General features: G+C 42.4%; 1 protein-coding gene and 1 long non-coding RNA gene across 3 annotated transcripts in view; one reads left to right on the top strand and one right to left on the bottom strand.

The window, feature by feature from the left end:
- Positions 1 to 7,997, bottom strand: part of LOC130358235 (uncharacterized) — a 48,817-nt gene extending 40,820 nt beyond the window's left edge. The window contains exons 1-3 of the long non-coding RNA XR_008889438.1: positions 7,912 to 7,997; positions 4,285 to 4,339; positions 4,092 to 4,197 (exon numbers count right to left, since the gene is read on the bottom strand). This is a non-coding gene — a long non-coding RNA (uncharacterized LOC130358235). The remainder of the gene's footprint in view (positions 1 to 4,091; positions 4,198 to 4,284; positions 4,340 to 7,911) is intronic.
- Positions 7,998 to 8,200: 203 nt separating this feature from the next.
- TLL1 (tolloid like 1) overlaps positions 8,201 to 24,386 on the top strand; it is a 148,215-nt gene continuing 132,029 nt past the window's right edge. The window contains exons 1-2 of one of the 2 annotated variants that reach the window (XM_056561152.1): positions 8,201 to 8,318; positions 18,335 to 18,829. In XM_056561152.1, the coding sequence (XP_056417127.1) occupies positions 18,676 to 18,829 (154 nt within the window). In that variant the 5' untranslated portion in view covers positions 8,201 to 8,318; positions 18,335 to 18,675. Of the gene's footprint in view, positions 8,319 to 16,030; positions 16,623 to 18,334; positions 18,830 to 24,386 lie in introns of those variants that run through there. The other variant, XM_056561143.1, reaches the window with a different exon arrangement.

Genomic DNA, 24,386 nt, shown 5'->3' with positions numbered 1-24,386 from the left:
TCGTTTTTTACTCCTCGCCTTCTAAAATCCATAACTCTTTTATATTTCCATCTAAAGACCCATATAAAGGGCTTGTTTTTTGCGTGACCAATTGTACTTTGTAATGAAACCTCTCATTTTACCATAAAATGTACGGCGAACCCAAAAAAATATTTTTTAGGGAGGAAATTTAAATGAAAACCAAAATTTTGCACATTTTGGAGGGTTTTGTTTACACTTTATGGTAAAAATGACATGTGTTCTTTATTCTGTGGGTCAATATGATTAAAATGATACCCATGGCTAGATACTTTTAGATTTTTTTTTAAGCGGTACAAAAATATAAAACTTTTTATACAAAATCAGTCATCTAAAATCGCCCTATTTTGACCACCTATAATTTTTTCATTTTTCCGTACATAGGGCGGTATGAGGGCTCATTATTTGCGCCGTCATCTTTACTTTTTTTAGATATCAAATTTGCATATATAAAACTTTTAGATCATTTTTAATAATTTTTTTTTAATAAAATGTGACAAAAAAGCTGAATTTTGGGAATTTTTTACGTTTACGCCATTCACCGTACAGGATCATTAACATTATATTTTGATAGTTCGGACATTTACGCACACGGCGATACCAAATATGTTTATTTTAAAAAAATTACGCTTTTGGGGGTAAAATGGGAAAAACGGACAATTTCATTTTTATTGGGGGAGGGGATTTTACACTTTTTTTGTACTTTTTATTTTTACATTTTTCAACTTTTTTTTTTTTTTTTTTTTTTTTTTTTTTTTTTTACACTTTTTATGTCCCCATAGGGGACTATCTATAGCAATCATTTGATTGCTAATACTGTTCAGTGCTATGTATAGGACACAGCACTGCTCAGTATTATCGGTGATCTTCTGGTCTGGTCTGCTCGATCGCAGACCAGAGCAGAAGACCCTGGGAGACGGCCGGAGCTAGGTAAGGGGACGTCCGGCTGTCATGCTGGATGATCGGATCCCCGCGGCAGTGCTGTGGGCGATCCGATCATCCAATCAAAGTGCCGAATTGCCGCAGATGCCGTGATCTGTATTGATCACGGCATCTGAGGGGTTAATGACGGTCATCCGCACGATCACGGATGTCGGCCATTACGGGCGGGTCCTCGGCTGCTGCTAACAGCCGAAACCTGCCGTGAGCACCCTTCCGATGCTCGCGGTCATACACAGGACGTAAATGTACGTCCTGGTGCGGAAAGTCCCGCCAAACCAGGACGTACATTTACGTCCGCGGTCGTTAAGGGGTTAAAGATGTTGGACAAAGCCTGGTGGACAGTGTCTATTTCCTGTGGTTTTGGAATGGTAATTGTATGAATGATTTAATGATGAGGTTAATAGGATAGACACTTTAGTGGAATCCATGAGTCACTAAGAATATTCCATGTATTCATCTGGAGATGACCTCAACAGGTCTCAACACTGATAAGATATATGTATGATTTATCTGTCCAATCCTCCTTAAACTGCTTATATTGCTGTCCATAAGATGCCCACTTCAAGCCATTAAATGGGTTGTAGATGAACATCTGTGAGCTGACTGCTATCCTTTGCTAATGACCATTTTATTGTTTTAAATGTTATTTTTGTTAGTTTTTCAAACAATGCAGAATTAAATGGGCACTGTCACCAAACTTTTTTTTTATTTTTTTATATGTTGTAGTACTTATGTACTACAACATATCTCTAATATACATTCATTATTTTTTTTTCATTAAAATAGTTTAATTTACATTTGAAAACAGGCCACTAAGGGTCTCCCTCCTAGTTGCCGGCTACAGGCTGGCATGACATCACGTTTGAATTCGGACCGATGCCGGCCGGGCAATCGGTCCTAATTCATTCAGCATGCTCTCGCTCCCTGCCTGTTAATCAGACAGGAGGGAGCGAGTGCTTTGAACGAAGAAGATGCGTGCAGGCTCCCTGGCCTCGCAAGCCTGCCCCGGCTCCTGGTGTGAGGTAGGGCTGCCCTGCACTTTATTCTTTTTCAGGCGGGGGAGCGGGTTGCGTGGCGGGGTTCGGGGGAGCGGGATGTGCGGCAGCTGCGGCCATCACAGATACTGTTTTCACCACAGTGTGCCTCCAGTTGTTTCCCCACTACAACTCCCAGCATGCCCTGACAGCTAATAGATGTCAGGGCAAGCTGTGAGTTGTAGTGGTGAAACAGCTGGAGGCACACTGTATAGGTGAACTAAGGGCAGAAGTTGCCCCCCCTCCAGCAGGCATCAGTGATGATGCACCTGCTGGGGAAGTCTGCCTGGTAAGTGAGCACACTACCAGGTAGACAAAAAGGCATTTTAAATATAGTAAAAAATAATAATAATTAAAGGCAGTGAGGGGGTTAGGGATAGATGGGCAATAGGTGGGGACAGGAAAAAAAAAAGGATGGTGGGAGCTACTCTTTAACCCCTTAAGGACGCAGGACGTAAATGTACGTCCTGGTGAGGTGGTACTTAACGCACCAGGACGTACATTTACGTCCTAAGCATAACCGCGGGCATCGGAGCGATGCCCGTGTCATGCGCGGCTGATCCCGGCTGCTGATCGCAGCCAGGGACCCGCCGGCAATGGCCGACGCCCGCGATCTCGCGGGCGTCCGCCATTAACCCCTCAGGTGCCGGGATCAATACAGATCCCGGCATCTGCGGGAGTTCGCGATTAAAATGAACGATCGGATCGCCCGCAGCGCTGCTGCGGGGATCCGATCATTCATAACGCCGCACGGAGGTCCCCTCACCTTCCTCCGTGCGGCTCCCGGCGTCTCCTGCTCTGGTCTGTGATCGAGCAGACCAGAGCAGGAGATGACCGATAATACTGATCTGTTCTATGTCCTATACATAGAACAGATCAGTATTAGCAATCATGGTATTGCTATGAATAGTCCCCTATGGGGACTATTCAAGTGTAAAAAAAAATGTAAAAAAATGTAAAAGTAAAAGTAAAAAAAAGTGAAAAATCCCCTCCCCCAATAAAAAAGTAAAACGTCCGTTTTTTCCTATTTTACCCCTAAAAAGCGTAAAAAACATTTTTTATAGACATATTTGGTATCGCCGCGTGCGTAAATGTCCGAACTATTAAAATAAAATGTTAATGATCCCGTACGGTGAACGGCGTGAAAGAAAAAAAATTAAAAAAGTCCAAAATTCCTACTTTTTTAATACATTTTATTAAAAAAAAAATTATAAAAAATGTATTAAAAGTTTTTTATATACAAATGTGGTATCAAAAAAAAGTACAGATCATGGCGCAAAAAATGAGCCCCCATACTGCCGCTTATACGGAAAAATAAAAAAGTTATAGGTCATCAAAATAAAGGGATTATAAACGTACTAATTTGGTTAAAAAGTTTGTGATTTTTTTTAAGCGCAACAATAATATAAAAGTATATAATAATGGGTATCATTTTAATCGTATTGACCCTCAGAATAAAGAACACATGTAATTTTTACCAGAAATTGTACGGCGTGAAAACAAAACCTTCCAAAATTAGCAAAATTGCGTTTTTCGTTTTAATTTCCCCACAAAAATAGTGTTTTTTGGTTGCGCCATACATTTTATGATATAATGAGTGATGTCATTACAAAGGACAACTAGTTGCGCAAAAAACAAGCCCTCATACTAGTCTGTGGATGAAAATATAAAAGAGTTATGATTTTTAGAAGGCGAGGAGGAAAAAATGAAAACATAAAAATTAAATTGTCTGAGTCCTTAAGGCCAAAATGGGCTGAGTCCTTAAGGGGTTAACAATGCAGAATGAGTTTTTTCATAGGGTTACACAATAACCTTTTTCAAGCTGATGCCACTTACAAAAAGTTCTGATTAGGGCCCATGATTGGTCAATATTGTACAAATACATTATTTAACCTAACACAATACTTGAAATACTATATGATCCATTGTCCACATATATCTTATTATGCAGGTGGAAGTATAGCCGACAACAAGGATTTTTTTTTTTTATCAGGTCCAAACCATGCAGACCACAAAAAAAGTGAGCGTTTGCTCATTCATTGGCTGATCAATCTGCGCTCACTCGTGTAAGTGCCCTAATGCTCTGTTAATATCTACCTTTTGAGTCTTTCTTGACTTCTACCTTCAGTTAATCAAAGAATTCAGGATATTGGGCTGATGAGATGGACCAAATGGTTCTTATCTGCCGACACATTCTATGTTTCTATGGGGAAAGTACACTGCATGTTAGGAGATTCTCCAGGAATAGACTTCTGGTGAATGGTTAAAATGGAATGTGAACAAAACCTACCGATTCAGTTTAGAAATACAGATGTAAGGAGGGTCTACTATTTCTCCTATCAAACCTGTTGATCAACAAATAATTTATTTTTGGTCCAGGACAATGCATTCACTTGCACTGTGCACACAAATAATTATAGAGATAAGACTGAATGGGTTGAAAGGATTATACACCACACACAGCAGGCAAGTCCTAAAGAAGGAAGGGAGGGAGGGGATTCTGGGTACCCAAATGTGGGCTCAACAGATTAATAGTCATTCCTTGTCAAAACAAAACTGCATTTACAGAGGCATTTACACAGCAACTCCGCAGGTATTATCTAACACATTATTTGTACATAGGTCCAACAAAGGCGACAATGCTTAAAAATAACTATTCTTGTAACTGCAAATTAAGCAAGATCAACAGCAGAGGCAGCGGCCATGCACACAAAGGAGTATTCCAGGAAAAACTTTTTTTTTTTTTTATATATATATCTCAACTGGCTCCAGAAAGTTAAAGCGATTTGTAAATAACTTCTATTAAAAAATCTTAATCCTTTCAGTACTTATGAGCTTCTGAAGTTAAAGGGTACCTCTCATCAAATAAACTTTTGATATATTTTAGATTGATGAATGTTGAATAACTTTCCACTAGCATGTTAATGAAAAATATGCTTCTTTCTATTGTATTTTTCCCGATCAGTCCTGTCAGCAAGCATTTCTGACTCATGCTGGAGTCCTAAACACTCAGAGCTGCCAGCCTGCTTTGTTCACAGCCAAACAGGCTGTGAACAAAGCAGGCTGTCAGCTCTGAGTGTTCTCCTTTGTGAACAAAGCAGACTGGCAGCTCGTAGTGTTTAGGACTCCAGCATGAGTCTGAAATGCTTGCTGCCAGGACTGGTAGGGAGACCCCTAGTGGTCATTTCTTCAAAGTGGAAAATTAAATAGAAAGAAGCATATTTTTGTAATAACATGCAATTGTAAAGTTATTCTGCATACATTAATCTATAATAGATCAAAAGTTTTTTTGATGAGAGGTACCCTTTAAGGTTGTTCTTTTCTGTCTAAATCCTCTCTGATGACACCTGTCTCGGGAAACGCCCAGTTTAGAAGAAGTTTGTTATGGGGATTTGCTTCTAAACTGGGCGTTTCCCGAGACACGTGTCATCAGAGAGGATTTAGACAGAAAAGAACAACCTTAACTTCAGAAGCTCATAAGTACTGAAAGGATTAAGATTTTTTTAATAGAAGTAATTTACAAATCTGTTTAACTTTCTGGAGTCAGTTGATATATATAAAAAAAAAAAAGTTTTTTCCTGGAATACTCCTTTAACCTATCGACGTTCCATTAGTTTCAGGGCCCTGTACTGGATGTAGTTGATATACATGTACATTATATGAGACAAAAGCAAGTACAATAAACATAAATGAATAAATGAATAAAAGACAGACTGGAATAGAGAAAAGAGAATACTGTGCTTGAGGATTTACATTCTACTAGGGAATTGACATGCATCTTGCCCTTCTTAGTACAATATAGGAATATTTCAGAGCAGTGATTCCACATGTTCCCAAATCAAGTTCCCCGGGCTCATTTACCCCCATGGTTATGATTAGAGATGAGCGAACTTACAGTAAATTCAATTCGTCACGAACTTCTCGGCTCGGCAGTTGCTGACTTCATCCTGCATAAATTAGTTCAGCTTTCAGGTGCTCCGGTGGGCTGGAAAAGGTGGATACAGTCCTAGGAAAGAGTCTCCTAGGACTGTATCCACCTTTTCCAGCCCACGGGAGCACCTGAAAGCTGAACTCATTTACGCAGGATAAGTCATCAACTGGCGAGCCGAGAAGTTCGTGACGAATCGAATTTACTGTAAGTTTGCTCATCTCTAGTTATGATCCTACAATTCTGCACCTAATAAAAGCATAGCAAGTGGACAGCGCAAGTAGTAACATTGTGAATATCCCCTTAGGATACAGGCTGAGAACCAAGGTTGTAAAGGATGTGTTTTAATGACGCCTCCTCTACATCTCCACTATACATTTGCATCAAGCCGTCCCTTTTATTTATTGTTAGCATCAATTGCTTTATAGGTGGGGACAGAACTTTTCAGGAATTTAAATATCATGCTTTGGGCCGTCTGGATTGTATGGGGCGCCATCACAGACTGTCATAAAACAGGCTCTATCTACCCAAGGGCTCAGCTCACAAGGAATTTGGCTTCCTAGCAGCTTCTGCACTCTATTATTGGAATACTCCCTCTGGTAAATGGAGCTTTCCTAAAAATAGAGATGTATTAGGGAACTAATAGTCAAGCAATAATGTAAAGCAGTGTTCTCCATCTCCAGCTGTTGTATAACTACAACTCCTAACAGCTAGGGCATGATGGGAGTCATAGTTTGCAACAACTAGCAAGCCAAACGTTTACATCTATAGCAGTGGTCTTTAACCTGCAGGCCTCCAGATGTTGCAAAACTACAACTCCCAGCATGCCCGGACAGCCGTTGGCTGTCCGGGCATGCTGGGAGTTGTAGTTTTGCTACATCTGGAGGTCTGCAGGTTGAAGACCACTGATCTATAGGATAAGTTCATATAAGTTCAATAGAACAGTAAAAACCTATGCACATGTTGCAGAAACAACCCCATTCAGATGCATGGAACAAGCTGCCAGTCACCGATATTTCTCAGACTAATTTGCAATGTGGGATTTTTAAGACCAGGGGGTATTTTCTATCTAGATTGTGTCCATTTTTTTCGGACAGAACTAATGTTAATGTATAGGGCTGTTCACATGAGCCTATAAAAAACAGGTATATTTTACAAACCTACCATGAGCTACTTTCATCATTTTGTGGATAAAAAAAAAGTTAATAAATTAAAAAAGACCACTGAAGTCTATGGAGAGGGATTCAAGTATTTGGTCTGTATTGTATCCATATTTTTTATTAGTATTTTTATTTATTTTAGATATTCTATTTTCTACCCATTAGACAGAACATCAGTATTTATTGTACACCATACAGATACAATACTGAAGGAATACTGTGGTAGCCTGGGGTTGTAGGTAGAGATGAGCGAACTTACAGTAAATTTGCTCCGGTGGGCTGGAAAAGGTGGATACAGTCCGAGGAAAGAGTCTCCTAGGACTGTATCCACCTTTTCCAGCCCACGGGAGCACCTGAAAGCTGAACTAATTTATGCAGGAAAAGTCATCAACTGCTGAGCCGAGAAGTTTGTGACAATTCGAATTTACTGTAAGTTTGCTCATCTCTAGTTGTAGGGTATATGGGGTGTAGCTGTGCAGTAACTAAAGGGTGCTTGTTTAACCCTTATCACTCGTGATGCCAGGGTGAGGGCTCCCCTGTATATGCTTGTCCTATCGCCACCCATCCCAAGTACGATAGGGAGGTATAATAAATGAATGTCCACAACCGTAAGTTTTCAGAAAACTGTCGGAACTTTTACTGCAGGTTTTATGCAACATTAAACAGGAACAGTCTTTGTACAAGAGTCTATTGGGATCCTGACAGTTGGTTGGGACCTGGTGAGTTTTAAGCTCAGGAGATTTATATGCGCTGTTCTGCTGGATTTAGGGGATTGAGTTTAGGTCCAGCAGTCATGCAGATTTTAGCGGGGAGTTGTATTGTAACTCACGGTTTAGTATTATCAGGCTTTGGCCTGGTCTTGTCTTAGTTGCACGGATCTTCTCTCTCTGCTAGTCTGGAACCCAAGAGAGCGAGGATTGGCTGGCAGCTCCCTTATATGGGCATGGGCTGACCTTGAGCTCATTGGTCCATACCATCTGTCATTCACTTTACAAGGAATTATGGTCTAGACATGTGACCACACACGTGACCTAGGAAGGTCCTTCAACATACTCTAATAGAATTAACACTAGTCACATGACCTTAGGTCCTGCGACACTATATATAAAATTAAATATGCAATTAAATATACATAGAAACATCACAAAATTGAAGAAGGAAGAGGCGACTAGGGGCTATGCCATCAGGAGAATGCTACTGGAATGAAGTAACTGACTTTGGGGACCACCATACAAGGTACGGTATACCATACGGTACCGGGACACCACAATACCAACATGAAGCAGGCATACAGGGTATAGTCAAATTACCAAGTATTGGAGGGATGGCCATGAAATTGCACCAAAATGTTGCACTTTGCCACAATTTGGCTAAATCCACAGAGTTTTGCCATGATTTTGTGGAAATTGCAGCAATGAACTGCAAACTGACTGTGCAAAGTGAAAAATTCTTTAAAAGGGTTTGGATAGCTGCTTTCTTCCAAAAACAGCACCACACATGTCCTCAGGTTGTGTGTGGTATTACAACTCTGCTCCGTTTAATTTAATAGAACTGAGCTGCAATACCACATACAAACTGAGGACAAGGGGGGTGCAGTTTCTGGAAGAAAGCAGCTATATTTTTGGATAACCCCTCTAGTACATCTGTATGGCTAGTTTGAACCATAAAAAAATACAGCCTAAAAAAAAAATAAAAAGGTCATATTGTCCCTATTAGTTTTTAATGAATCCAAAGAGAAAACAGTTCTTTGGTCAAATCGGGGAAGATTTATCAATATCTGTCCAGAGGGAAAGTTGCTGAGTTGCCCATAGCAACCAATCAGATCACTTCTTTTATTTTTGAAAAGGCCTCTGAAAAATGAAAGCAGCGATCTGATTGGTTGCTATGGGCAACTCAGCAACTTTTCTCTCTGGACAGGTTTTGATAAATCTCCCCTGTCAAGAATAATTTTACAGCAGTAAATTGAGACATAATTAATAATTTAAGACATATTTTGGGCAGTAAATAACCCAAAATAAGTCCTAACTAAATATTAGCTGTTTTTTTTAACTATAGTTATAGTCCCAAACATTTCTGAAAATATGTTTCAACAAATGGATGTATTTAAAAGCCAAAAATAAGACCAAAAATGTCTGAAAAAATTATTCAAATGTTTCTTTTTTTTTTTGGGGAAAAGCCAATAGGTCAACAAAAGACCTATAATCAAGTTGTTCATGTAGCAGCTATCAACAGAACAGATATTACTTTCAATTTGACCATGACATGCACACTCAGCTTGGCTGAATGAAGGCCGCTGCCAGACACCTCTGGTAGTGCCTTATCCCTTGGGCAGTGTTTCCCAACTCAGGTGCCTCCAGCTGTTGCCAAACTTCAACTCCCAGCATGCCGTTGCATTGCCGTAGAATGAGATTTGCCATAGAATGAGATGGTCCGCGTCCATCACATCCTATTGGCTCACTCTTGTCACGTGACATATTTAAACGTCACGCATCGATGCGCACAGCAGTGTCAGTTTGGCTATCACAGGGAGAGGATCTCCTCTCCCTGTGATAGCTGAAGCTGCACGGAGCTCTCATGGCCTCTGTGGCCCGACAGAAGCTCACACATGTACGCAGCTACTCCCCGTTCCCCGCAGATCTACTCCCTGTCCCCCGCAGCTCTACTCCCCATCCCCCGCAGCTCTACTCCCCATCCCCTGTTAACGCTCAGGGAGCGATCCACAGCGCTATGGGGATTCGTATGCCCGATGGCGCTGTCATCAGTGTGCAGTCCCCGCGAGCGCTCCACGCCCGCAGCTCTACTCCCCGTCCCGTTAACGCTCAGGGAGCGGGGAACAGAAAGTAGATCATCGGGCGCAGGTAGGGTAGTACTGCGCATGCGCAGCACTACGCGAATAACTTAACCTGCGCCCGATGCTCTACTTTCTGTTCCCCGCTCCCTGAGCGTTAACGGGACGGGGAGTAGAGCTGCGGGGGGTGGGGAGTAGAGCTGCAGGGGACAGGGAGTAGAGCTGCGGGCGTGGGGCGCTCGCGGGGACACACAATGATGACAGCGCCATCGGGATCCCGATAGCGCTGTGGATCAACAGTAAATGTATATGAGGCAGCCGTATGAGCTGCGTACATGTGTGAACTTCTGTCGGGCCACACAGGCCATGAGAGCTCCGTGCAGCTTCAGCTATCACAGGGAGAGGAGATCCTCTCCCTGTGATAGCCAAACTGACACTGCTGTGCGCATCGATGCGTGACGTTTAAATATGTCCCGTGACAAGAGTGAGCCAATAGGATGTGATGGAGGCGGACCATTTCATTCTATGGCAAATCTCATTCTACGGCAATGCACCGTGACAAGCTTTCCAGGCATGCTGGGAGTTGTAGTTTTGCAACAGCTGAAGGCACCCTGTTGGGAGACACTGCACTAGGTAAAACAAAGGCAGCAGACATTTAAATCCTGCAGTTTTATTCTTTCCTCCATCTATCAAATGGCATAAATACGCAGAATGTGGCATAAATACGCATGAAACAGTCAACTATGAAATTGTACGGTTTGCCTGACTTTTCTCTAATGTGTTTCAGCCTTTGGCTATGTTCAGACGGTGGAATTTCTGTGCGGAATTCCGCAGAAGCATGCCCCTGGAAATTAGGCCAACATTTACTGTACATTCACTTCAATGCGATTCCGCTGTCCCATTCACACAGCAGAATTTCCGCATTTTGCCGCAGAAATTTCGCAGTTGGCAAAAATATAAGACCAGTGTTCTATCTTGCTAAATTTCACTGCGAATCCCATTGAAGTCAATGGGGCTTGAACTTTGGCGCAATTCTGCCTCCTGAAACGCTGACATTTCGTGAAAATTCTAGCTGCATTCCGTAAGGAAGTTTCGCTGAACGGAATTTGTTTGATATTGCAGAAATTTGAACATAGCTTTTGGGTATGCTCGGAAGTTAACATTGTGGTGAATGGAATTTCCACTGTTCTAGTCACCTGGCAGATTTTCTGCTGCGGAATTTCCGCTGCAGAAATTCAGCATCCTGGAAAAAAGAAAGAACATGTCAGTTCTTTATGCAGAATTCAACAGCAGAGTCTCATTGAAGTCAATGGGACTCTGAATTCACTTTAGAATCTGTGTTGAACGGGAGAAATTCTGCATGCATTTAGCATAAATTCTGCGCACATTCTGCAAAAAAAACACTGCCAGCTTGGCAGCATGGGATCTGAGCTTAGCCTTTCATTGGCTGGACATTGGTAGCTGCAGTAGAGCGCGCATTTATCCATATCATTATCTGATCCTGCAGAGCTAGCTATCTAATTCAATGCATAATATCATTGGCACTTAAAGATAGCAGATAAAATGATATGTAAATAGGAACAGTGTTTGTGATCTGGACTGGAAAATGTAATCAATGTCAATTAGAAACAAGTGATGCCTTTTCCAATCTGAGCCTTTTGTTGCTGCAGATGATCTTATTGAGTATTTACATAAGGAATGATTGCTTTTAATCCTGGTTCAAGGCAGTGCCAAAATTGGTTATTGACAGAACCTGCTTTAATCTTTTTTTATTTTAATTTTTTTTCCAGCTCTTCCTTTTAATAGTGACGCGATTCAAGATCATTGCTTACCCTTTATCTGAACAAGGTCAGATCTGATCATCAGAGCGATCACATTCACTGTAAATATGAAGATTAAAGGCGCATTGTCGTTTACCACTCAGGAGTTTAAATGGATCGAAGGTCTATAATAAGACATGTAAAAGATAGCGCTTATTTTTATAGATGCTGAATAATTAAAGCCGCGTAGATGCGCTTATCGGGTGTCCAAAGGGAGACATTTTATTGTTCAGTGATCATCTCGGTATCCTAGATAAAGACGGAATATTTCAGCTGCTGTTGTGAAATGTACGGATGTTGCAAAACTACATCTCCCAGCATGCCCGGACAGCCGTTGGCTGTCCGGGCATGCTGGGAGTTGTAGTTTTTCAACATCTGGAGGGCCACAGTTTAGAGACGACTGATCTAATGTATGGGGCCTGACTAAATTATATAAAAAACAGGCTCAGATAGCAGGTTTGTTTAGGGTTTATGCACATGGCAGAGCCTGTACATTGGCACATGGAGTTCCTAAGGTATTTTACTATACTCCATGTGATCAGGGCTGGTTCTGCCTATAGGCAAAATAGGCAGCCGTCTAGAGCGCCATCTTGAAGGGAGTGCATCTCTGCACGCAGCAAGAAAGTTAGTAGCCAGCTAGCATCCGAAGCCCCCGCTCACCCGAAGCACCCACCCAGCACCACATGTCATCCCAGTAGTAAGGTAATTACATGAGGAGGAGGTTTGTTACAGTGTGTCATCCCAGGAGTTAGGAGATTACATGAGGAGGAGGTTTGTTACAGTGTGTCACCCGAGTAGTTAGGAGATTACATGAGGAGGAGGTTTGTTACAGTGTTTCATCCCAGGAGTTAGGAGATTACATGAGGAGGAGGTTTGTTACAGTGTGCCACCCGAGTAGTAAGAAGATTACTATTTACCCCCTTGTATTGCCCCCTCCCCAAATAGTGTGCATTAGTATAGGCATTTCTTCCTTTGGTGGTATGTTTTATTTATTGCAAACCATGTGATTCTTTCATCATGTGAGTCAAGGCTTTCTATTGAAGAATTGGGGGGGGGGTAAGCTCCAGAAAAAAAAAGAAAATTAAAAAAAAAACAATATCCATACACACATTGCATGCCAAAATGTTATGGGGAGAAAAAAAAAATCCCCCCAGCATGCTGTGATTTTGGAAAACTGCCACAGAACCCATAAGTGCCACAAATGGGTTTGTATAATCATTACGTCCTACAGTTGTGGTAAGTTTACAAAATATTGTGTGACATTTGTTAAACAATGTCCCAGCACTGTGTACTGATGCAGTAGTTTTTCCAAGACATCTTCTTCGGGATATGGCTCTGCAGCAATACAGACTCACCTCTAAGCCATTGTAAGGCTACGTTGACGCTTACGAAGCTCCAGACGGGGGCTTCCGAGTGTAGCCAAACATTGGACCGCACAGCATTGCATCCCTATTGATACGTTTATTCTTTTAGGAATTTCAGCAGTGGAGTGTCCAGCGCTGAAATTCTGTAGTGTGCACTGTGCAGCGCAATTTCATTGACAGCAATGGGAAATTTGCAGCAATGCCATGTACCAACCATGCTGCAATTTTCCCATGAATCACAAGTAGTGATGAGCGGCAGGGCCATATTCAATTTTGCAATATTTCGCGAATATATGGACGGATTTTTGTCCTATATTTGCGAAATTCTCATATTCGCTATGTTCATTCTCTTTTTTTTTTTTGCCATGCGAAAATTCGTAACAAAATTCGAATGGTGCACATGCGAGATTATATCTTTCACCTAAAAGAAGTGAGGGATCAGTGTCCTCTGAAGTGCCGATATTCGCTAATTTTCATATTCACGAAAATTTGCATATATATACACACACATATATTCGTATATTTGAAAAAAAAATAATATTCGTCATTACAAATATATATATCACTATATTCAAAATATTTACAAAATCGGGAAGCGCCGATATTCACGGTAAAAATTAGCATTTCAAATATTTGTGCTCAACACTAATCACAAGTGATGGAACATGGAACTTTATGCATGATAGCTTCTGTGAGGCTTCCTTTTTTTCCTCCATGATGCCGCTTTTGTGGGTATTTCTTTAAAAAATTGCGTGTTATATTAGATAAGGTGATTTATGTGGTGCTGTGAAAAAAACATTCCATTGCCAGAGTATGCTGTAATTTTCAAAAACTTACACAGAACAAAAAAAACACCACAAACAAAAACATCATGGTGCTTCATATTTTCCTCCTGACTATTGGCTAAATACTGGCCACAGTGTAAAAAAAAAAATAAAATAAACACACGCCATGCAACGTCGACAAGGTTTTTCAAAATTTTGATAGAAAAATGGCCTGTCTGAAAATACCCTGAGGCTATGTTCCCATGGCAGAATATCCGCAATTTTGCACAAATTCCGTTCGGCAAAGCTTGCTGAACAAAACTGCGCCAGGAATTTCTGTGTGCTCAAAACACGTAATCCCTTCAAAATTCCACCCCTGTTGAGTTCAATGGGATTCTGACCACAATTCTACCAAATTTAAAAACAGGTCTTTGCGGAATTTCCACCGCAGAAATTCCCCTGTGTGAATGGGATGGCGGAATGCCATTGAACATAATGGGGAAGATTAATCAAAATCTGTGCAGAGGAAAAGCTGAGCAGTTGCCCATAGCAACCAATCAGATTGCTTCTTTCATTTTTCAGAGTTCCTTTAAAAAAAAAAAAAAAAAAAATTAAAGAAACAATCTGATTGGTTGCTATGGGCAACTGCTCAGCTTTTCCTCTGCACAATTTTTAATAAACCTCCCACTGTGTGCTTTAAATTTCGGCTGCATTTCTGGCAGAAATTCTTCCACGGAATTCCGCACTGAAATTCCGCTGTGTGAACATAGCCTATCAACTGTTGCATGACTTGTATACGACTAGCTTACACATTTTTTTTAACCCTTTATCATTTCAATTTTTTAACTCTTTATCATTTCAATATTTCACTATTATAATTGTGCTTTATAAAAATCTCAGGTGCAAGTGCATTTTAAGGGTGCATTCACACATGCATATTTACGCGGCAGATCTACTGCAGATTTGCTGCTGCAGATTTTACTGCCCACTGACTTCAATGGGCCGCAGAATCTGCTGAAGCAAATCTGCAGCAAATCTGCAGCAGAAAATACGCCGAGTGAACGTACCCTTAGTGTACATTCACGCGTGCATATTTTTTGCTGCAGATTTTGCTGCCCATTGGTGTCAATGGGCAGCAAAATCTGCAACAACAGATCTGCAGCAGAAAATACGCACGTGTGAGCGTACCCTAAGGCTAGGTTCAGACTACGGAATCTCCGGGCAGAAAATTTCCGCCCGGAGATTCCGAGTTCCGCCTGCGCCGACTGAATTAGTCGGTGCTAGGACCGCGCGGACACTGCAGTCTCCTATAGACTGCTATGTGTTCCGCTCGGATTTCCGCCTGAAGAAAGAGCAACCCCTTTCTTCAGGCGGAAATTTCTAAGCGGATTTTCCGCTTCACAAATTCCGAAGTGTGAATTTGTGAACGGAAACCCATTCACTACACTAGACATTTTAGCAAGCAGAATATCTGACGGAAATTTTACGTCTGAATTTCTGTCAGAAATTCCGTAGTCTGAACCTAGCCTAAGGGCTCGTTCACACAGTCGGATTACCTGCGGAATTTTGGAATTACCTGTGGCGGATTTTGCTACCATTGACTTCGATGGGTTCGAAGGAAAATCTGCAAATCTGCCTCTACTGCATATTTTATTGATGTCAATGGTAGCAAAATCTGCAGCCGATTTTTCGCAGCAAATTTTCGCTGCAGAAATTCCGCACCCTAACAAAATATTCCTAGATCAGGGTTTTCCATACAGTGCGTCTCCAGCTATTGCAAAACAACAACTCCCAGCATGCCCGGACAGCCAAAGGCTGTCCGGGCATGCTGGGAGTTGTAGTTTTGCAACAGCGCCATAAAAGGTCTTTTATCCAGTCTTTCCATTTGTAAAACCGATAAAAAGGATTGCTTAACCATCCAGAGACTATTTCCCAGTGTGCGCCATAGTGTGTAGACAGTGTGTGAAATACAATATCCAGTAACTACCTGATAATTGTACAGCTACTCTTGTGTGCAGTGCAATGGAGACTACTGACTGTCTATAGATACCTGAGCCCTGTTATAAAGAGGCACAATAAATCAGTGGTAGCTGGGAATCAATGTGCAGACATGTAGGTGTTATGGGGATGAGCAACCTAAACATGCCCTAAGGTGACCAGTGAGGAGCAATGACCTGAGATGCCAATTGGGACAGGCAGCAGTGTGGCTATTGAAAATATTGGTGTCAAATGTGACACCCTAACAGGATTAGGGAGATGTCTGTGAGCCACCCCCTCCCATCAGACTGGAGAGGAGAAGAGGAGGGGCATGAGGCTGAGCTCTCTAAATCTCACCTTACTTTGCTACGACTTTCAAATGTAATTACTACAGCAGGATTATCAAGTATTGTGCTGCCTCCTTCTGCTACTACTACTACTCCTACTACCACCAGCACTACTACTACTACTCCGCTCCTGCCTGTAGCACTACTTCTGTAACTTCACTCATAGCTGGGGGCAGGATCTGGGCATGCTATGTCCTGTATCACAGGCACTTGGAGTAAATCAGGGATTGTACTAGGGATATGCACTGACCTGAAGACTCCAGCCATAGTCTCATTTTGACTGGATTTGCTGACTGTAGCCACCACTTGGCTTGGACTTTGCAGGTCAATCAATGGACCTTTTATGCCCCCTGGATGAAGTATGAAGGCTGGGAGTTTACACTGAGTGCAGCTCACACTTGGACTCCAGCTGATCCTGCTGCAGCTCCTTATTAACTGTGTCTGAGGAACCTTCCCACCCCTGGAGAAGCCCACGTCTAGGTGTGTAACATTTCTTTCCATAGTCCTCAATGAGTGCAGTGTGTGTTGTGATGGGGGCAGCGGATCCCAGCAGCTCCTGCTGCCCCTGCATGTACGGATGAGGATGCTGCCGACCACTGCTCGGTGCATGGGGTGGAATCGGTATGTCTGAGAAAGTATGTGGAGTCTTCAATGCTCAGGATCAGCTCATGATCGGTATATGGGGTGTACAGTGCTCAGGATCAGTATTTTTTGGGTGCTCAGTTCTCTGCTTTTTTGGGTGCTAAAGTTCTAGTATATTATGGACTCTGCAATGCTCACGATCAGTAGAGGGGATTTACAATAATTAGAATCAGAATATGAAGTGTACAGTCTTCAGGATCAGTGTATGGGGTGATCAGGATCAGCGTATATGTGTAGTATATGAGGTGTGCAGGGATCAGGATCAGTATATGAGGTGTGCAGGGATCAGGATCAGTATGTGAGGTGTGCAGTGATCAGGATCAGTATGTGAGGTGTGCAGTGATCAGGATCAGTATGTGAGGTGTGCAGTGATCAGGATCAGTATGTGAGGTGTGCAGTGATCAGGATCAGTATGTGAGGTGTGCAGTGATCAGGATCAGTATGTGAGGTGTGCAGTGATCAGGATCAGTATGTGAGGTGTGCAGTGATCAGGATCAGTATGTGAGGTGTGCAGTGATCAGGATCAGTATGTGAGGTGTGCAGTGATCAGGATCAGTATGTGAGGTGTGCAGTGATCAGGGTCAGTGTATGGGGTGTGCAGTGATCAGGATCAGTGTATGGGGTGTGCAGTGATCAGGATCAGTGTATGGGGTGTGCAGTGATCAGGATCAGTATGTGAGGTGTGCAGTGATCAGTATATTGAATGAACAGTGCTGAGGGTCAGTGTATGGGGTGTGCAGTGATCAGTATATGGGGTGAACAGTGCTGAGGGTCAGTGTATGGGGTGTGCAGTGATCAGTATATGGGGTGAACAGTGCTGAGGGTCAGTGTATGGGGTGTGCAGTGATCAGTATATGGGGTGAACAGTGCTGAGGGTCAGTGTATGGGGTGTGCAGTGATCAGTATATGGGGTGAACAGTGCTGAGGGTCAGTGTATGGGGTGTGCAGTGATCAGTATATGGGGTGAACAGTGCTCAGGGTCAGTTTATGGGGTGAACAGTGATCAGGGTCAGTTTATGGGGTGTACAGTGATCAGTGTAAAGGGTGTACAGGGTCAGTGTATGCATGTACAGTGCTGGCGTGCAGTATTTTGGGCCAATATATAGGGTGTACAGTGCTCAGTATATGAGGCATACAGTGTTGAGTAAGAGGTATATAATAATTAGGGTGAATATATGAGGTGTATAGTGATCAGTATATGGAGTGTGCAGAGTTAGGAGTCATTATGTAGAGGGGTACAGGTCAGTATATGGGGGGACACTGTTTAGGGTCACTAGAGGGCTCAGGATCATCAGCATTTTCGGTGCCCAGTGCTCCAGGTCTGTATATAAGCCGTGCAATGTTTAGGATGTGTAGTGCTCACAGTCAGTAAATGGGGGGTGCTTTGGTTAAAGATTGTGTATTGTGTGTAGATTGTACTGTGATCTCTGCTCCCATTCATTGTATGAGGTGCACAGAACTTTCACTTCTATTCATCTGCTGCACGGTGCTCATGTTCTGTCTCCCATCTGATGAGATTCATCTAATGATTGTCTTGTTCCCATCCTCAGCTTGTCAGATGTACTGTTGTACAGCTCAGGTCTTCCTGGCAGCCGGCCTGTGTAGTGGGATGAAGAAGAAGCAGCAGCAGCCTCAGAGCCTGGTCTACAGGCAGCAGCTATAGGGCCATCCTATTGTGTCTTATGGGAGTCTTATCAGGACTAACAAGCATCCATCCCGATCTTCAGACACTGGCTGATCCTGTTGGAGCAAACTTTTCCTTGGCTGTGTCCATGTGATCATTGTTCAGATCTAATGAGAAAGGGAAGACCATTGTAAGTGAGGGAGCCATCCCATAATAACCCTCTCACCACAGTACTGGTGTCACAGGTCTGCAGCCCTGCACTGTGCAATGAACATGCTCCCCTGGCTCCTCTTCTTCCTCACTGGCTGGACTTTTTGTGAAAAGTTCTCTCTGTGTTATGGCCTTGACTACGATTATCCTTATTATGACACTGAAGAGGAAAAACCTGAGGTCATTGACTACAAGGATCCTTGTAAAGCTGGTGAGTTCACATATTTCTCTTCCAGGGCTGTAATCTCGGTGCACAATGCAGCATCTAATGCTACTTACCGTATTAAAGGGCTCACGTGTGGCTGGCACTGGGCACCAGGGTAGGGGTGGGTGGTGTATTGGTTGTTGATTTGTTTGTAAATATTTATCCTACTGAATGAAAATAATCCCTCGAAAATATACATTTTTAAACTGTTCTCTTCTGTCCAATTGTGAACACATTCTTTACACATTTACATATTCTGTGCTTTATTTTTAATTTGTTTAAGAAAGTTTAGGTACAGCACAATGGTTTTCACCCAGCTTTCCTATACTCCAAAGCAGCAATACTGCCTAATTATGCAGGTTCCGGAGCCTAGGGAAGTCAAGTGACATCCTTGGAGAGAGCCATAATAGTCATGAAACTGGTCAACACCCAGCTTCTCGTGAAGCAGATATAGCTACAAAGGTTGACAGCAATGAACTACTTTAACTCTTTGTAGAGTCCTCGGATTAGATAGACCCAAGAGTCCAGTGATGCTGCTGATCACAGTGACGCTTGTAAATAGATAAAATTCAGTAATAAATGTCAGAGCAGCAAGCGTTACCCTGAATATTGTAACGCTGTGATGCACAGTGCTACATGCTGTATTTATAATGCATTTATGTTGCTTGTGCTATTATACTTAACTTCATTGTATCGGTTAGAACTTCACAGTGCCTTTATGGACTATAGAAATGAGTGACTGCTTCTTTTGTCCATAAAGAGAGGAGTTTCCCACCTTTGATCATGTGTCACAGATGCAGCAGAGCTGAGATTATCCGATGCGTACAGTAGAGTTAGTCATCTGGCACAACACAATGTGATATCCACTGCGCTATTATTAGTTTTCCATAGGCTTGCAGATAAACCAAAGGCGTTATCTTAACCCAGATAGTGATCATGATGGATAAACAATAGATGCCAAAAGTTAACGCTGCAACATCTGTGCGCCACAGTGTACTACTACCTGCGAGGCTATTACTATGACTGAGAGAATTCCCCTTTGTTTATTAACATGTCATATCCTATCCAAGGCTTCACGTGTCAGGGCTGAGAGGGTGGAGGAAGGAGAGAGTTGGGTGTAACTTTTAAACAGGAGGAGGAGGTGCTGTCTCCTTCCTCTCCCGGCTTTATTACCCCCTCACATGAAGGGCTGCAGTTGCTATGCTGTCTGTACTGTATTACAGCCTGGGGTCCGGACTGTAGCACACGTGCCGCATTGTTCCCGGACTCATTACTCCATGTCCTTTATGGGAAAATTCTTCCCTGGCTTTACCACAGAACACAGATGCCACCCTGCTGGCTTGTATTCATGGTCGTGTTGGTCAATGATGGCATGATTTGCTGCAGATGGCTAAATCACATTACTAGTACTGTGTATAACAATTACTTCTGTTCTGTATAGAAAAGCATTTACGAAATACAGACCTGGAGCAAGTGTGGCGTCTAGGGAGGGGTCCTCTGTTGGTCCCCTGTGTATATTATTGTTTACAAACACATGCCCTTACAGTCAGCAAAAGTGTGTGTGTGTGTGTGTGTGTGTGTATGTATGTGTGTATATATATAATGTGTGTGTGAAAGGATCAACGGACGGCATCACCTATTGCGGAATGTCAGGGGTTAATAAGGTATCTTTATATGTTCATGAGTGAGGCAGCAAAGGAGACATTGGAGTATGGAGTCGGCGGAGGTGCTGGAAACAGTTAATACAGAGATGTGTCAGATACTATGTAACCACAGAACCAAAAGAGCTATCCGCACTCACCGCAAAGCTTCTGACTCTGTGTTCCTAGATGGAGATGGCGGCAGATTCGGGCACGTCAGGATGCATAGTGCTCGGAGGCTATCACCGGTTATTTCGCGCAGCAAGCGCTTCTTCCGGCCTTGAGGCCGGAAGAAGCGCTTGCTGCGCGAAATAACCGGTGATAGCCTCCGAGCGCTATGCATCCTGACCTGCCCGCATCTCCGTCTAGGAACACAGTCAGAAGCTTTGCGGTGAGTGGTTACATAACAAATAAATAAATATATATAATCCCAAAATAAAGCAGCACTACTTATCCAGTCCAACCAGAGAATTGGTGCCAGCGTCCCAAAGGACTTGATCAGAGTCCATCCAAGATAAGAACCAGATACAGGCGCAGCACTCCAACAAAAAAGTAATTTAATGTCTCATTAATGCTGACATCAGACATTAAATCACTTTTTTGTTGGAGTTCTGCGCCTGTATCTGGTGTGTATATATATATATATATATATATATATATATATATATATATATATATATATATATAGATATATATATATCCTGCACATGTCTGTATGTTACAATGTTACATCAGTGTTTCCCAAGCAGGTTTTTTTAGATTTGCAACAGCTGGATGCCCCCTGGTAAATACTGTAGTACACATACACAGTACATCTATCTGGAAAATCCTTAAATAAAATCCAAATATGTTAGTATTCGATTTAGAATAGATGGATGAGTTTTCTGCTCTGTTCACATTGTTGGTTTTTAACATGCGTTTCTGTTTTTCTTACATCTTTCAGTGAGTTTACCAATCAAAACAAATAATGCATGCTAAAAAAGCACAGTGCCTCACTTGTATATAAGGCTATGTTCACACAATGGAATGTGTGTGTAGACATTCCGCAAGCTGCTGGCGCTAGGGCCGTATTGGAATGTACCGTCTCATAGATGGCTATGCTTTCCGTGCAGATTTCCCACAAAGAATGAACGTGTTCATTCTTTGTGGGGTCAGGGAAAATGGAATTTCTGTGCCGGGAAACATCTGGGACGGAAATTCCGCCGTGTGCACAGCGCAGCAGAATCCTGTTGAACTCCATATGGAAATTCCGACATGTGAACCTAGCCTAAGGGACATAGCCATGGCTATAGTTCTTCCAGTCTATATGCAGTATTGGGAACCGTAATCCTTTATGTCTCTGGTAAGGAACAAATTCTATTTCAATGGTCTGTATAGTTTCAATGGTTTGAATATTCTTTATTGTTACTTCACAATAAGACTATTATATCTTTCCATTCATGGTGTTTATCAGAGGAATGTTCCAGTGTTTAACTAATATTGGAAATCCCTCCCAACTAGATCCACATTCACCTATGCTATGTAACCTGGAGCAGATTTAACATAAATTGTATAGCTGTGGAAATTGACAAAATTAGTTTTTCTTTATATTTACGTTCTCTATAGATCACTTTGTACTTGTTAGTATACACACATATCTTTCCTATGTGGAGGATAATTTCTCCTGTAGGTTTAAGAGGAAGAGAATATTGTGACTAAAATAAAAACTTCAGGAATTACAAATACTCTGTCATTATCCTTTAAAGGAGTACTCCGGTTTACTTAAATTCAGCCCCTATCCAAAGATAGGGAATACGTGTTTGATTGTGGGTGGTCCAACCTCTCGGAACCCTCGCGATCTCCTGCATGGAAACCTGTCAGTCCCCCTGTTCAAGCCACTGAAAATCACCCCCACAGCTTCATGCTGCCACCACAATGCTTTACTGTAGGGATGGTACTGGGCAGGTGATGAGCAGTGGCTGGTTTCCTCCAGACATGATGCTTAGGCCTCGGTGGAATTTCCAAGTAGAATCTGGCAGAAAAATTCTGTAAGGAAATTCCATTGCAGCAGAGTCCCATCGTTTTTCACGCTGGAAACATCTGGTCTGGAAATTTTAATTCTGCCCTCTGTAGAAAGAATTGACTTGTTAATTCTTTTGTCAGAATCCGCTTGAAATTGCATTTTAATCTACAGAGATGGCACATTTTCTAGCGTTCCTAGCGCCAACATGTTCTGCCCGTGCCGGCAATATACGAAATGTCATTCCACCGTGTGAACCTACCCTTAGAGTTGAGGCTAAAAAGTTTAATTTTGGTTTCATCAGACCAGAGAATCTTGTTTCTTTCAGTCTGAGTCCTATAGGTGCTTGGAGCAGTAGATCATGACCCCTGACAGGAGGAGCTGTGGTCGGAGCACTGAAGTTGGGCAGTGCACAGACACAACCTCCAGCCATACACTGTATATAGCTGAAGGCTGTATGTCTGTAGGGGCCACTGCCAACCTAATATGGGGCAAACTATACTGCCAACCTAATGTGGGGGAACTATACTGCCAACCTACTGTGGGGGAAACTATACTTCCAACCTAATGTGGGGGACCTATACTGCCAAACTAATGTAGGGGTAATTAAGCTGACAACCTAATGTGGGGGGAACTAGGCTGCCAACCTAATGTGGGGGGGGGGAAACTTGGCTGACAACCTAATGTGGGGGGGGGGGGGGAACTAGGCTGACAACCTAGTGTGGGGGAACTATGCTGCCTACCCAGTGTGGGGGAACTATGCTGCGTACTTAAAGGGGTACTCCACTGCCCCAGCATTCGGAACATTTTGAACTCTGAGTGCGAGCTGCGGGGGTTGTGATGTCACAGCCACACCCCTTGTGACGTCACACCACGCACCCTCAATGCAAGTCTATGGGAGGGGGCGTGTCCCACCACTGCACAAAACTCTGATAGTGCCCCTCCTGAGACTAGACTCTGGATCCGCCCCTGGTTTGTTGGTGCTGGAAAGGGTCTGAAGACTTCCAAATGTATTATAGATACAGAAAGGAACGTAACACCTTTCTGTGATGACTATCGATATTCTATCAGACCCATCATGGGTACTGGAACAAACTAAAATCTGTCGCCTGAGTGCAGGTCTATTAACCTGAACTATCATGAATTGCTATGATGCTTTCAGTTTACTCCAGCCAGGACTGGTGTCTGTAATATCATTATTATTATGTGAAAATAGCCTTTTGGATATGTTTTAATTCAGCTGCACAATGTTTGCATTGCTAGTGGTGAAATCTGTAAGAAAAGTCTGCTGTATGATAGGCTGCCTGTTTAAATTCTATGTAGGGGTCTCCTTTATGTATGTATGTACCCATTTGCTAATATTGCACTGTAAATTTTGGCCAATCTTAACCTAAAAACCGATGTCAAACTATGGCATCCCCAGTTTTTCTTTTTTATTACCGTAATTAAAAAATACAATGAATTTCCCTTTAACATTTTTGAGATTGCAGTGAAGAATTGTGTTTGTCATAAATAAATGATCCAGGTGATGAATATTGATAGGACTTATGAACATGTCAGATATTTTTTACCGAATGAGGTCCCTTACAGAGACATCAGTGCTGCAGCACCATCTGCCTCCTCATAGAAAGGAGGTGAGCGATGCCGAGGCATTAATGCAGCTTCCTCCGCCTTATTGACACTTGTGTAAGATATAGGAAAGAAGACGTGTGTGTCTGTGTGTGTGTGTTTTTTAATTTTTTTTCCGCCACTGGTGTGCAATTTACACCTGCACTGTTGTCTATGGAAGGGAGTCTGACACTTATTTGGTCAAAAGACATTTTCCAGTTATACATCTTGATGGCCTATCCTTGGCCTATCCTTGGCATAGACCATCAATAACTGGCTGGTTACACTTTGTACCCCCAGCTGTTTGGTAGAGCCC

Source organism: Hyla sarda, chromosome 1 (genome assembly GCF_029499605.1).
Source record: "Hyla sarda isolate aHylSar1 chromosome 1, aHylSar1.hap1, whole genome shotgun sequence".
NCBI lineage: Eukaryota > Metazoa > Chordata > Amphibia > Anura > Hylidae > Hyla > Hyla sarda.
This window is presented reverse-complemented; position numbering and strand designations above follow the sequence as displayed.